General features: G+C 43.0%; 1 protein-coding gene across 2 annotated transcripts in view; it reads left to right on the forward strand.

The window, feature by feature from the left end:
- Positions 1–10,422, forward strand: part of CIB2 (calcium and integrin binding family member 2) — a 37,950-nt gene extending 27,528 nt beyond the window's left edge. Inside the window, exons 5-6 of one of the 2 annotated variants that reach the window (XM_042876158.1) lie at positions 27–222; positions 9,318–10,422. In XM_042876158.1, the coding sequence (XP_042732092.1) occupies positions 27–222; positions 9,318–9,339 (218 nt within the window). In that variant the 3' untranslated portion in view covers positions 9,340–10,422. Of the gene's footprint in view, positions 1–26; positions 223–3,800; positions 4,161–9,317 lie in introns of those variants that run through there. The other variant, XM_042876157.1, reaches the window with a different exon arrangement.
- The last annotated feature ends 1,200 nt before the right edge of the window (positions 10,423–11,622 follow it).

Here is an 11,622-nt window from a genome sequence, read left to right on the forward strand (position 1 = left end):
TTTTCTTTGCTTCTTTCACTCTTCAGATTTTAACACAGATAACTTCATTTGTAAAGCAGACCTGGAACAAACCCTCAATAAGCTGACCCGAGAAGAGCTAACAGCAGAAGAAATCACTCTGGTTTGTGAGAAAGTGATAGAAGAAGCTGACATGGATGGTGATGGCAAATTAGGATTTGCAGATTTTGAAAACATGATTTCCAAAGCACCGGACTTTCTCAGGTATGGAGACAAAGACTGTCACTTTGCCTATTTTCAGGTATTCTTTCTGGCTGTTGGCTGTGTAGCGTAGTGTAAGAAATATCAGGATAAGAGAACTGAGTTTTGCTGAGGAGCCTGGAGGATGTCTTCTTACCCTAACTCAATTTAATTCTCCAGAGCCTACTCCAGTTCTGTCCTAACTTAAGACTAAGAGCTCAGTGACTCAGTTATCCCCTCCTTTTTTTCTGTCTGTATCTGTGTGAATTTTTCAGGAATATATTTTCATCTTCTGGAAGCTCAAACACATACAGTTTTCAACCAGGGGTCCCTGTTGCATAGGAACCCATCCAGTGTGCCAGGATTTTTATGTATTGATTTTTAAACAAAATTACAGATGTCATGGCTGCTTCTGGAGAGGATTGCCAAAGCTCACAGTCAAATGGACTTATTTCCATAGGAAACAAGACCGAATGTTAGAACTGAGTTGAAGTAGATTAAAATTTGGATTGATAATCTTGATGCTAATGGTGATTAAGAACTTTGATGTGTCCTGAAAAATACAGGAGAGTTTTTTTTCTACAATAAATTAAATTTCTAAGGAAAAACATTGTGAGGCAATGGTTCTGCTGTAAAGTGTGAGGTCCCTGTGGATCCCAGGAAGCATCAGCATCTGAGGATGATATTCTGGAAAGTCAATATGAGTGTCTTCTATACATTAGAAATATATCAGGCACTCCTTGACTAATCAAACTTACCAACAGGCACTCTGTTGGAACAAGATATATGTCATCATTATAGTGAGATTGGACTGAGTATATGTAATATTTTGTTAGCATGTATTTATAGCAAAAAAAACCCAAACATTTTCTGCAGACTGGTCTTCTGTATAGAAGCTGCTGGGATCAGGTAGAATTTCATTTATTCAATGAAAAGGCTGTGCTGTACCTATAGAGCTGGTAGATAGCACAGATCAAATGTGAAGAATAGAAGGCAGATGTGAAGAGTCAGCAGAAGCTGTAGTTTCAGAGGTTTCCTGTGCCATGACAGATTTTACTGCTGTGTTGTAGAAGCAGTTTGCAAGCTATGATGTGAAAAGATATGAAAACCTTTTTTCATCTTGGTGAAATTGTCCCTTTTGAAAGTCTTTAGCAGATGAATGAGAGAACTGCCAACCTATCCGTGTCCAGAGACAGCTGTGATTTCATCTGTTTTTGCATATCTCCTTTTTTTGTGCCCAGCTGAATACATTCCAAACTTTAATTTCAAGGAAATGGGAATACTTACTGATTAATACTTTCAGTTGCTTATCAGCTCTGAAAATTAGACACTTTGCATTAAAGCAACGGTCGCTTTTAAGAACTGGTTGCTGATGAGCTATGGGAGATGTTGGATAACTATAGTACTCAGAAACTTTGTTTTGAAGCTGTAGGCAATCAGCATTTCTGAACACTGTATCCTAGAATACCACATTGGTGCCTAGTATGTGTTTCTGCAGAAAACGTTAAGTAATCTTCCAGATCTCAGATTGTTTCTGTTGGCAGTGAAGAAATTCTTTATTCTCTTTTCTTTACCCTTACTCCGTACAAAGAGCCACTTCTTCACATTGTAAGAGTATGAAGCTTAGGATGCAAGGTAGAAACCTGTGGCTTTGCCACTGCTTCAACATGTGTTCTCTGCAAAACCATTTGTCATACAACATCTGTCATACAACTCCGTCTTCTTTATTTTGCTAAATGAGTCCCGTGCTTGCCTGACTTTTGGCAAACATGGGAAACTTTTATAATATGTTCTATTCAAATGTAAAATCTCATTACTGAAGAAGAATATCTTCTTTGCCTTATTGATAGGAATGTTCAAAGGTTTTCCTTTGCATACTCCATTTTTGGAGCACTTATTTCACAGAGCTCAATATACCAATTTATTTTTTCTAAGCTGCAGTACAGTTATACGTACTTAATACATGCAGCAGGCATTAATTTTGACACCATGATCCAGGCTTGTACTTGATATGAGCTCAAGTTCACCCATTGTACGTTGACTGATTTTTTTTCCTCATGTCACCGCTTCCTTTGTTTATGATGCTGTTCAGGTTTAATCCCTTACAGACAACCTTTGCAAGGTTTGTGCTGTTGTCAGGCAAATGAAAATGCTCTTGTTTGTTGCTTGATTTGTGCTGCTGATGTTGATGACTTTTTGTAGAAGCTAGAAGACGACACTGCTCATTGTTGACCAAGGTAGATATATATGCATTTTTGACTGTTATTCTGGAAGCTTGAGTAAGTTATAAATAAATGATAGTTGCTAGTTCCGAGAATTTGATTTCAGTAGGTTTCAAAATTGTTCTCATTTAGAAGCTGCTTGTAGTGCAATGGAAGCATTTGGACTCTGAGCTGGCATTAGCGAAGTGTTCTGTTCTACAAGACTGGTTACATTTTCCCCAGGAAATTGGTTTATAAATCATCATGGAAGTTTAAGCTTATTCGAAGGCCTGAGGGTGAAACATACTATAACAATCTGAAATGGAGCTTGAGAAGAATATGGCATTAGTAACACCTGGGAGCTGACAAACCTGAGCAGTGAGACAACATATGAAACAAAAAGATGTCATTGTAAATATGCTATTCTGAACTATGTGGGCCTTTACTCCTCTAACAGCTGATATCCTGATTCTTGTCCTATCCAAAGCTGAAGGGGCAGCAACTATGTCTTAGATTCTGTGCATTCTGTAAGACCTTTTCTAAAGTGCAGATGATCTAGTTCCTAAAGACTAAAATCAGAGCTAGTGACAAATTGGCAGGAGATTATTAGTGAGAAAACAGTAGCAAGAAATCACTTTTATCAGTGTTGTCTTATTAGTAAAATGCTTAATTTTCAAAGTTCAGAATGATACCCAGAAATACAAAAATAGTCTTGGACTTAGCAAGAGAAGCATCACCTTTATCTGCCTAGTTTGATCTGCTTAGGAACCCAAATGCTGTGCAACAGCCTAAGTGCAATTGGGAAACATTTTGCTTTGCTGTATATCCAATAAATAAGTCAATTGACACTTGATTTAATCCAGTGCTCTGCTTGGACCTCTAATCAAATAATTTCAGAAGATGGAGGTTTCTCTTCACGTATGTCAATCTTCCTGAGAGCCTGAGAGAAGGCTTGCTGTGCTGGCAAGTAGTTAACAGAAATGCCTTGTCTAACTGTGGATTTTAACTGTCCTGGAGAAGGAGACAACGTGCAGTGTAAATGATAAGTCTATATTCTGCAGTTGGCATACGAATCAGAAAATAAGCAGTCGTTCTTGTTTTATTCTTTATTCTATTACAGAAAGATCTGAGGTTTCCAGCCCTAGTTTCTAGCTTTAGCTCATTCTAAAAACTGAGCACATTTGCAGATCTGAGATCTGCACCACAAATTTTTGTCTACATCTTTCCTGCACTAAATCTGATCTTTTCTGAGGATGTTATCAGTATCTCCTTGTACATATATCTTGTTGTAGAATAAACTCTTATATAAAAGAAATATTATCAGTACCTCTGAATTTCCGTAGTTACTCTCTTACACACAGAGAGAGGGTTATTCTAAACAGCATTCTTTCTTTCTGACAGGCTAATTGAACTTTATGTGATTCAAGGGAGCATTCTGACTTACCTAAGTTTGCCATCTCTGTCTGCAACCAGAATTCAAGTCCTTTTAATTACAGAATCTAATTCACAGAACAATACTTTGCAAATAAGGACAGCACATTTGAGAAATGCTTGCAGCTCAACTGCAGTAAAACATAGACACAGTCTGTAAAATGACGTTGTGAAGAGCTGAATTACTGCTGTTTGGTGAAATTGTGGAGATGATACTGCTGGTATGATAATGCTGAAAGACCAAAAAGTTACCTTAGTTTTGTTTTTCAAGTGGTATTACCATCCTGTATCCTCATCACTACTGCAGATTTACCAGCTGCTTGGTTCAACCTTCTGCTTACTGAACGTGAAGTCAACACTGACTTCACTGACTGTCAGATTCTGATTTCCTGTGTTAGATAGTAAGTGGCCTTTGTTAATGCTGTGATAGGTTGCACCAGAGGCTTGATCAGTAGCAGTTTTCTGGAAGTTTCCTCAAATAAATATTGTACTATTGTATGTCACAAGAAAAGTGAGAATGTTCCCATCACAACAAAATGGTAGTAATTTTGGGGATAAATATGAAGTCTCTTCACTGTTAAAGTCGAGTAGCTGAGATGCAGGCCTGCGGATTGACTTTTGGGTCATTGTCAAGAACTCAGCCTCTGTATGAATATCAGCATTCCTTGCTTTTGGAGTAGCTTCCATAGGTAATTTCTTACATTAAGTAAAGAACTTGTTGCCGTAAGCGCCTGTTCTGTATTCCTGGGAGACCGCAGCTTGGCCAATTACCGAGGTGACACCAATGTGGTGAACAGCAAATGGCGTTTATTACACGTATACACTACCTTATATAGCCTAAGTACTTCGTCTACGCCCCTAAGGGCACGCACCACACATCAATCATAGAGCAGGGAGGGGGCCTAACACGTCACAACCCACGGGGGGGTCTCGCAGTCTCGCAGTTGCTGACAACATCTCCCCCCCCCCCCCTCCATGCTCAAGAAAGTCTACTACAACTCGAGAGGACCCTAACCGCGTACAACCCGAAATCCCCGCATGGTGCCTATACATGCCATTGTCCTCTCGGTTAAGCCTTGCCCCGTTACATCCCGATTCGCAAAATAATCCTACCCTAATAACCCTACAATACTAGTAAAGTTATAGACAGAGAGATTAGAGATTAGAGTAATTGCTGATAGCTCTAGTGGCACTATCTATGCCCAATATATACCAACGTTGTCTCAGGTACCTGTTGGAAAGTACCTCAAAAATAAGAAACATCTGTTCAATATCAAGGCAGATGTCTCAAGCCTTGAGAGCATTGCTCTCACAAACCTGCTGTATGGAATTGCTTGTTCTCCAGGCCTCAATTTGGCCACTTGTCCCTGAAGGGAACCTATTCTAATGCCCACAATGTATACTGCACTGGCTTAAGAACCATGCACATCAGATTTGTTACATGCAGAAAGAGAAGGCCTAATACTGTCAGGATTTCTAATGCATTTAAAGCAAGGAGTGATTTCAATCCCTGTTTCTCTACACAATCTATCAGGTGTGTGATGTCTTTCCGATTGAGGGATACCCCTCCCGGACCTCTGTTACTGTTCCCTACTACCAGGAAGATCTCTAGTACTTTTCCTTCCTCTATCAGGCTAGATCTAAACTTCCCACAATCTGTTAGTGCATCTCTCTTAACTCCCAAATGCAAATTCACCTCTCTCCTTTCGCTATCCTGTTCAGCCACAGCTGGAAGCTGCGAGCTCCGCACCGCTCCCACTGTGCCCATCTCCCTTTGATCATACACTGACTGTTGTAGAGGCTTCTGATTGGTTGCATGCGCACTCAATCTTGTAAAAGGATATGGTGGGTCGAGTCAATGGGTCTGAACACTGTGGCAGAGAGTGGGTCCGGAGACTATCGTTATTTCTTTCTCTGTCGGGTGTAACCTGAGCAGAGGGCGCCGGCCGGACGCCACCTACACCTTCAGGTGCAGTCAGAGTGGACAGTGCTGGCCGTACACTATCATCCGAGCACCTGTAAGTTACATCGCTTCCCTTTCTCTCTGCTGTTTTTTCTTCTACCGCTTCTCTAACTTTTGACCAATCCGTACCCAGGCCTTGCCCGCAGTCCCCACCCCCCTGGGTGTTACTGCATTCCACCTCCTGAGAGGAGACAGCAAGTGTCCCATCCCAGCTCACTTCTCCCCCTGCCCCCACAAGTGGTATTGAATTACACAGAGAAGGATACAGCGGTTGTCCTGGATACGGCTGAGAAGTTTCAGTGACCTTGGATTCCTGCACTTGAGCCGTTTTGCAAGATAAAAGTGCAGACAGTTCAGCGCAGTCTTCTTCTATTTGTTTATGCGAAGCTGAATCCGAGGGGGCGGTGAAGGGGGATGCCGATGGTGCAGACAAGATGTTAGTAGTCATAGCTGAGGGCATATTTGCGGTGTTCTCTTCCTCAGGGGACCTGCAAGAAAGCACGCTCCCCGCACAAGTAAGCATAATCCTGCCCAAGAGGCGCTCCCCCATTCCCATGGTTAACGCCACTGTGGGCGAGGGGCTCACTGAGGTACGGGACCCCGATCTTGGGTAGGCAGAGCCGCATTGTCTGGCCCATTTGGTGTTCCCGGGGAGGGGCCCTGGGCCTACGGCACCCTCCCATCCTCGTTTCCCTGCAGCACTATGACAAACTTCCAACATTGGTGTGCAACATGTCCAGCTCCGCCACATAATTGGCACCGCCTCTCCGGTCCCTGTGAACCACCCTGCCCCGTCTTCTCAGGGCACTGCGCCTTGAAGTGACCACGCTGCCCACACTTAAAGCATGGGCCTTTATCCCTTTCTTCCCCGACCTGAGTGGCTGACATCACCGCGGTCTTAACCGCAGAACTAACTGAAGCAGCCATCCCCTGCATGGCGGCTGCTAGTCCCTCATAAGTTAATGGTATGACCCTCTGATGATCTAGTACATACTTAATAAGCTCCCCTGGGGTAGTTAGAGTTCCCGGTGCTGCTCTGATGATTTGCTGGATGTCCGGCAGCGATTTCTGCTTAAGACAATCTATTATGACTGGCGATTGGACCTCCCGTGGGAGATCAGATCCCTCCACTGCACGGATCAGGCGATTCGCAAAATCAGAAAATGACTCAGAGGGGCCCTGCTTGATTTCTGCCCATGGAAGCACAGGTTCCGCAACCTTAGCCAATTCTCGCAGGGCTTGAAGAGCTGCAGTTGTAACGGCTGCCAGCTCTCCTGCTCTAAGCAATGCTGCTTGGCCCTCCGGGGATCCTACCATTCCATCTGCCAGGCCCTGAAGACGTGCAAGATTAGTTCTATCGCCTCTGCGCTGGCCGTTGGCTGGATGGTGGGGGTCACGGGTGGCAGCAGCCACCACAGCTTGAAGTAGTCTATTCCATTCATCGTACCACAGGGTGTATTGTACAGGCTCAAGAATAACATGCATAAGGTTCACCACATCATATGGCAAGAGACTAGAAGCCATGAGAGCTTCCACTGCTGCCATGGTAACAGGGGAACGCAGACCTTTGCTTTTAACTAAATCCGAAAGGCGAATAATCGCTTTGGAATCCAGATGAGTCCAAGCTGGACCCTCTGGTTTTACCACCACCAGGAGACTAAGCGCGGTACCTGCTGGATCTGCGGCTCGTAAGTCTTCTCTCACACGAGCCCAATCAGTGAGGGTAGGCGGGCCCCATGAAGCTGTCGATACGGGACCATGCCTCTCCTGAGCGGACCCCGGGGCCATCCCCGTCGGAACGCCCCCCCCACAGCAAAGCTGTGCGGGACAATCCACGCCCCTCGGGGGGTGGCCGCCGTAGCAAGCGGAATCGGGCAGTAGGTGAGTCCCGCCCCCGCTGCCGCATTCCACAGGTCGCACCACAACTCCTCCAGACATCTCTCCCTCCCCAAGGACCCTCTTATCAATTGTGCTAAAAGTTATACTGCATTCCTCCACAGGCCCCCCTCTCCCTTTATCTTTAAAGGGCTTAAGTGAAGGATATAAGCTGCAAGCCGGGTAAGGAGATGGGTCCTCCTCTTTATGGTATGATCGTTCCTGCTCCGCTTCGTTCTTCTTTATCCCCAGGGTCGTTGTTTCTGGTGGGGCCGAAGGAGTCAGCGCCATCTTGCCCTCCAGCGAACCTGTAGGGGAGACAAGACCCCCCCCTGGCCCTAACCCCAGCAGATCCCTAGCACGGTCACCTGCAATCTTCTCCTCTTTCGCTTTCCTAAGAGCTGTCAAAATTAATCCCCACACTTTAAACTCCGCAACCTTTTGAGTGGACATTGCCCTCTGTGAGAGCACAGCAGTAAATGAATCCCAATTATCAGGATCATATAGGTCAGAAGGGGATGATAATAGCCCCTCCTTCTCCAGTAAGGAGAGTGTCGCTGAAATCTCCTTCTTAGAAGGAACATTTTTCCCGCAGTAAATTTTGCATGCATGCAGAATCACCTTTATAACGGCTTCCATAACGCCTATGGCCCAACTTATGCCTGGCCTCTCCTGGCGCTTCCCCTAACGTCCTAGGGGGATCCCAGCTCCTTCTCCCAAACCTCCCGCCTGACAAGGAGTAATGCGCACTCCTCCCTGTCCCCGAGCTTCCACTACTCCGTGGATTTGAATTTACCCGCTCCGCAATGGACTCCTGCTCCGTTGGCTGATTCACTCCCAGGAATCACGTTGGTCGGGGTCACCACTTGTTGCCGTAAGCGCCCGTTCCGTATTCCTGGGAGACCGCAGCTTGGCCAATTACCGAGGTGACACCAATGTGGTGAACAGCAAATGGCGTTTATTACACGTATACACTACCTTATATAGCCTAAGTACTTCGTCTACGCCCCTAAGGGCACGCACCACACATCAATCATAGAGCAGGGAGGGGGCCTAACACGTCACAACCCACGGGGGGGTCTCGCAGTCTCGCAGTTGCTGACAACACTGTCCACAAAAATAATTTTGCAGATCAAATGGTAGAGCTGCATTTCAAAAGGAATGGTGTAGTTTTATTATCAGCCCATTAATATCTTTATCAACAACTTAGGACTGAAAATTAAAAAATATCTCCCTGTCCAAATGATGGCAAGACTTTGGGTAAAGCAATGGTTGGAAACTATTAGATCTGCTTTCAAAATGAGAAATGCTTTAAATGCTGTCACTCCTCATCTTATCATAATTCTAATACCAATTCATTTTTTATGCTTGATCTTCCTAATTGTTAGATATCCTGTAAAGAGGATGATGGTGCTTTTGGGAGTAAAATTTACTCGGTTTAGGAATGCATTTTATCTTGAAATACTTCAGTGCCGATGGAAATGAACTTCAGGTTTTTTTGCTTTCTCAAATGTCCTTAGTAGGAGAGAGAACAAGAGAGCAGAGATCCCGAATCTTTACAGAACACCTTTCTGTATGTATTCTAAGGAGAATGTTGCACGTAGTGATAAATATTTATATATCTCTTAATATTTTTGCTTCCTTTGCAGTACTTTCCACATAAGAATCTGAAGAACTGTGTGTGAGCCAGTGTTGTCAGAATGATTTCAGTCCAGCCTATCTGAATCTCAGGCGCTCTGGGGGCTTCTATCCTCTCCTTGTGGCTTCTTAGAACTCAAAAAATACTGAAATGATTCTGGTCTGCAAAGAGAGAGAAGCTTCATTTCATCTGCAGGATATTTGGAACAGTCACGTTTTTATCTTCACTGCTGGCGTTCTGGCAAAGATGGCTGATTGCTGGGTTGTGGTTACTCTTTTTCATTTTTCTTTTTTTTTAACAGACAGAATCAGAATGTTACTAAAGGTATTTCCACAATTTTTTTGTATTTATGAATATTTAATACTGCTCTTACAAGCAAAAAAAAAAAAAAAAAAAAGAAAGAAAGAAAGAAAAAAGCGATTAGCTTGGGTGAATTCTCCAAGAAAAAAAAGCACGGGCCTTAAATAATGAGATGCCTCTATCACTGTGTTGTACAGCTGGGGATCTTGCATGGAAATTATCTTATGTGAAAGGACAGCAGTCAAGATCCAATTCCCAGTGTTGAAGACAACCACATCCCGGGTTTGCCCTTCAGTCACTGAAATGGCAGTTGCTGGGTTTGGTGCTTACCTTCAACTGATATTTTACGGATTGTCACGTCCTTATGAAACTTGAAATGTTTGCATTTTGGATATGATTACTGCATATGTGATTCGTTTCTTCCCAAGAGAAACTTTGAGACTGTGTCCTTGTTCTCAGAGGGAGTCTTGCATTGTACTCATTCTGTGGTCTGATAACGTTGAATAGAAGAATCCGATCATCTGTAATCCTTGAAGGAATTAAAGAAGCACAGCACTATTACTGAGGACATAAAAAGACCTTTTCTATCTAAACCAGCTATGCAATCTTTCCCATAAAGTGCATGAAAGCAGCTCAGTATTTCTCTTTCCTCTCCAGCTGGAAATCAGCTATATTTGTTCTTTTTTTTTTTAATTCCAGTACTGTTTAGGTACTGGGGCCTGAAGACAATCACACATGTATTACTGTTCTAACAGTCAATAGAAGGGCTCTGTCACTTACATGGCTTCTGTATCAAAGTCATAACTATTAAAACTTTTGACGCGTTTTGTTGTGCTTTGAGAATTTGTGGGCTAAGCACATTCACTTCCGTTCTAGTCATCATTCCAGTAACTGTAAACTTTGGTCTTTCAAGGCTGAAATATGTTATGCTCATTGAAATAATTGGTAAAGTATAGAAATCCATCATTTTGCCATTTCTGTAGGCAAGGCAGTGCTCTCCACCTTGGAACCTGTAATGGGTGGTAAGCTTGAAGCCTGATTTGCAAGTACGGATGCCCAGTATGCATCAAGAAACATTTATGGAGCAGTAGGGTTGGATGTTAAAAGCCTCAGTGGAAATTTTGAGTATCTGAGATATAAAAGACCAATTTAATCTAAACATAATGAAGATGAAGCTTCTATATCTGTAATAATATTTATTTTGGACATTTCCTAGAGTGATCATGCTTTTAGTCAGTGCTGTTTATAGTATTTTACTACTTCCTCCTCCTGGTAACTGCTTAGATAAAGGTCGTGGAGCCTGAAGTTCCTTTGATTTACGTATGCAAGTTAAAAGGTAACGCAAATCAATCCTGATACTCAGTTCTGATTGAGTAAGAAGGGATTCAAGCCTCAATCTTCTTTGTTTCAAGTAGATTAAATTAGGTAATTAGTTGATTCAAGCAGTTGGCAAGATACTGGCTTTGAGAAATTACGTTAAAATTGCCTATTCATCAAAACATCAGCCTGATAACTTCCTATTTCTTTCAAGACAAGTTTAAATCTTTGCAAGATGTTGTGTTTCTGTCCCTACTAATCTATATCATAAAATGACAGGTTGCAAGATTTGGGGTTGGGTTATTAAAAGGATCTTTATTGATTTCAAAGGTCAGTTTCCTTTGGCATCAGTGTTCTTTTTCTATATTTTAAAATTTACAGTAGCCAAAGTTCTTTCTTCCTTTCCTGACGCTGTGTGTCACTCCACAATTAATTAATTCCCTGTCTCCACTTAAGGAACACCTCTGTTGCTTTGGAATGTACTCTGTGTATTTCTTAGGTCTTCCCTGACCTCAGTGTCACGTAAAAACAGCTGAAGAAATGCTTGGTCTTGCAGTCAGATGCTTAACTTGAGCATCCATCCATGCGAACAGAGGCACCATGAGCAAAACAAACGCGAATACTGTGATGGAGCACACCTATCCACGTGTAAGGAGGAATGTTGCAGAACACGGAAGGTACGAAGTCCTAAATGTCCT

Source organism: Lagopus leucura, unplaced genomic scaffold (genome assembly GCF_019238085.1).
Source record: "Lagopus leucura isolate 7727_CA_CO unplaced genomic scaffold, USGS_WTPT01 Super-Scaffold_100015, whole genome shotgun sequence".
NCBI lineage: Eukaryota > Metazoa > Chordata > Aves > Galliformes > Phasianidae > Lagopus > Lagopus leucura.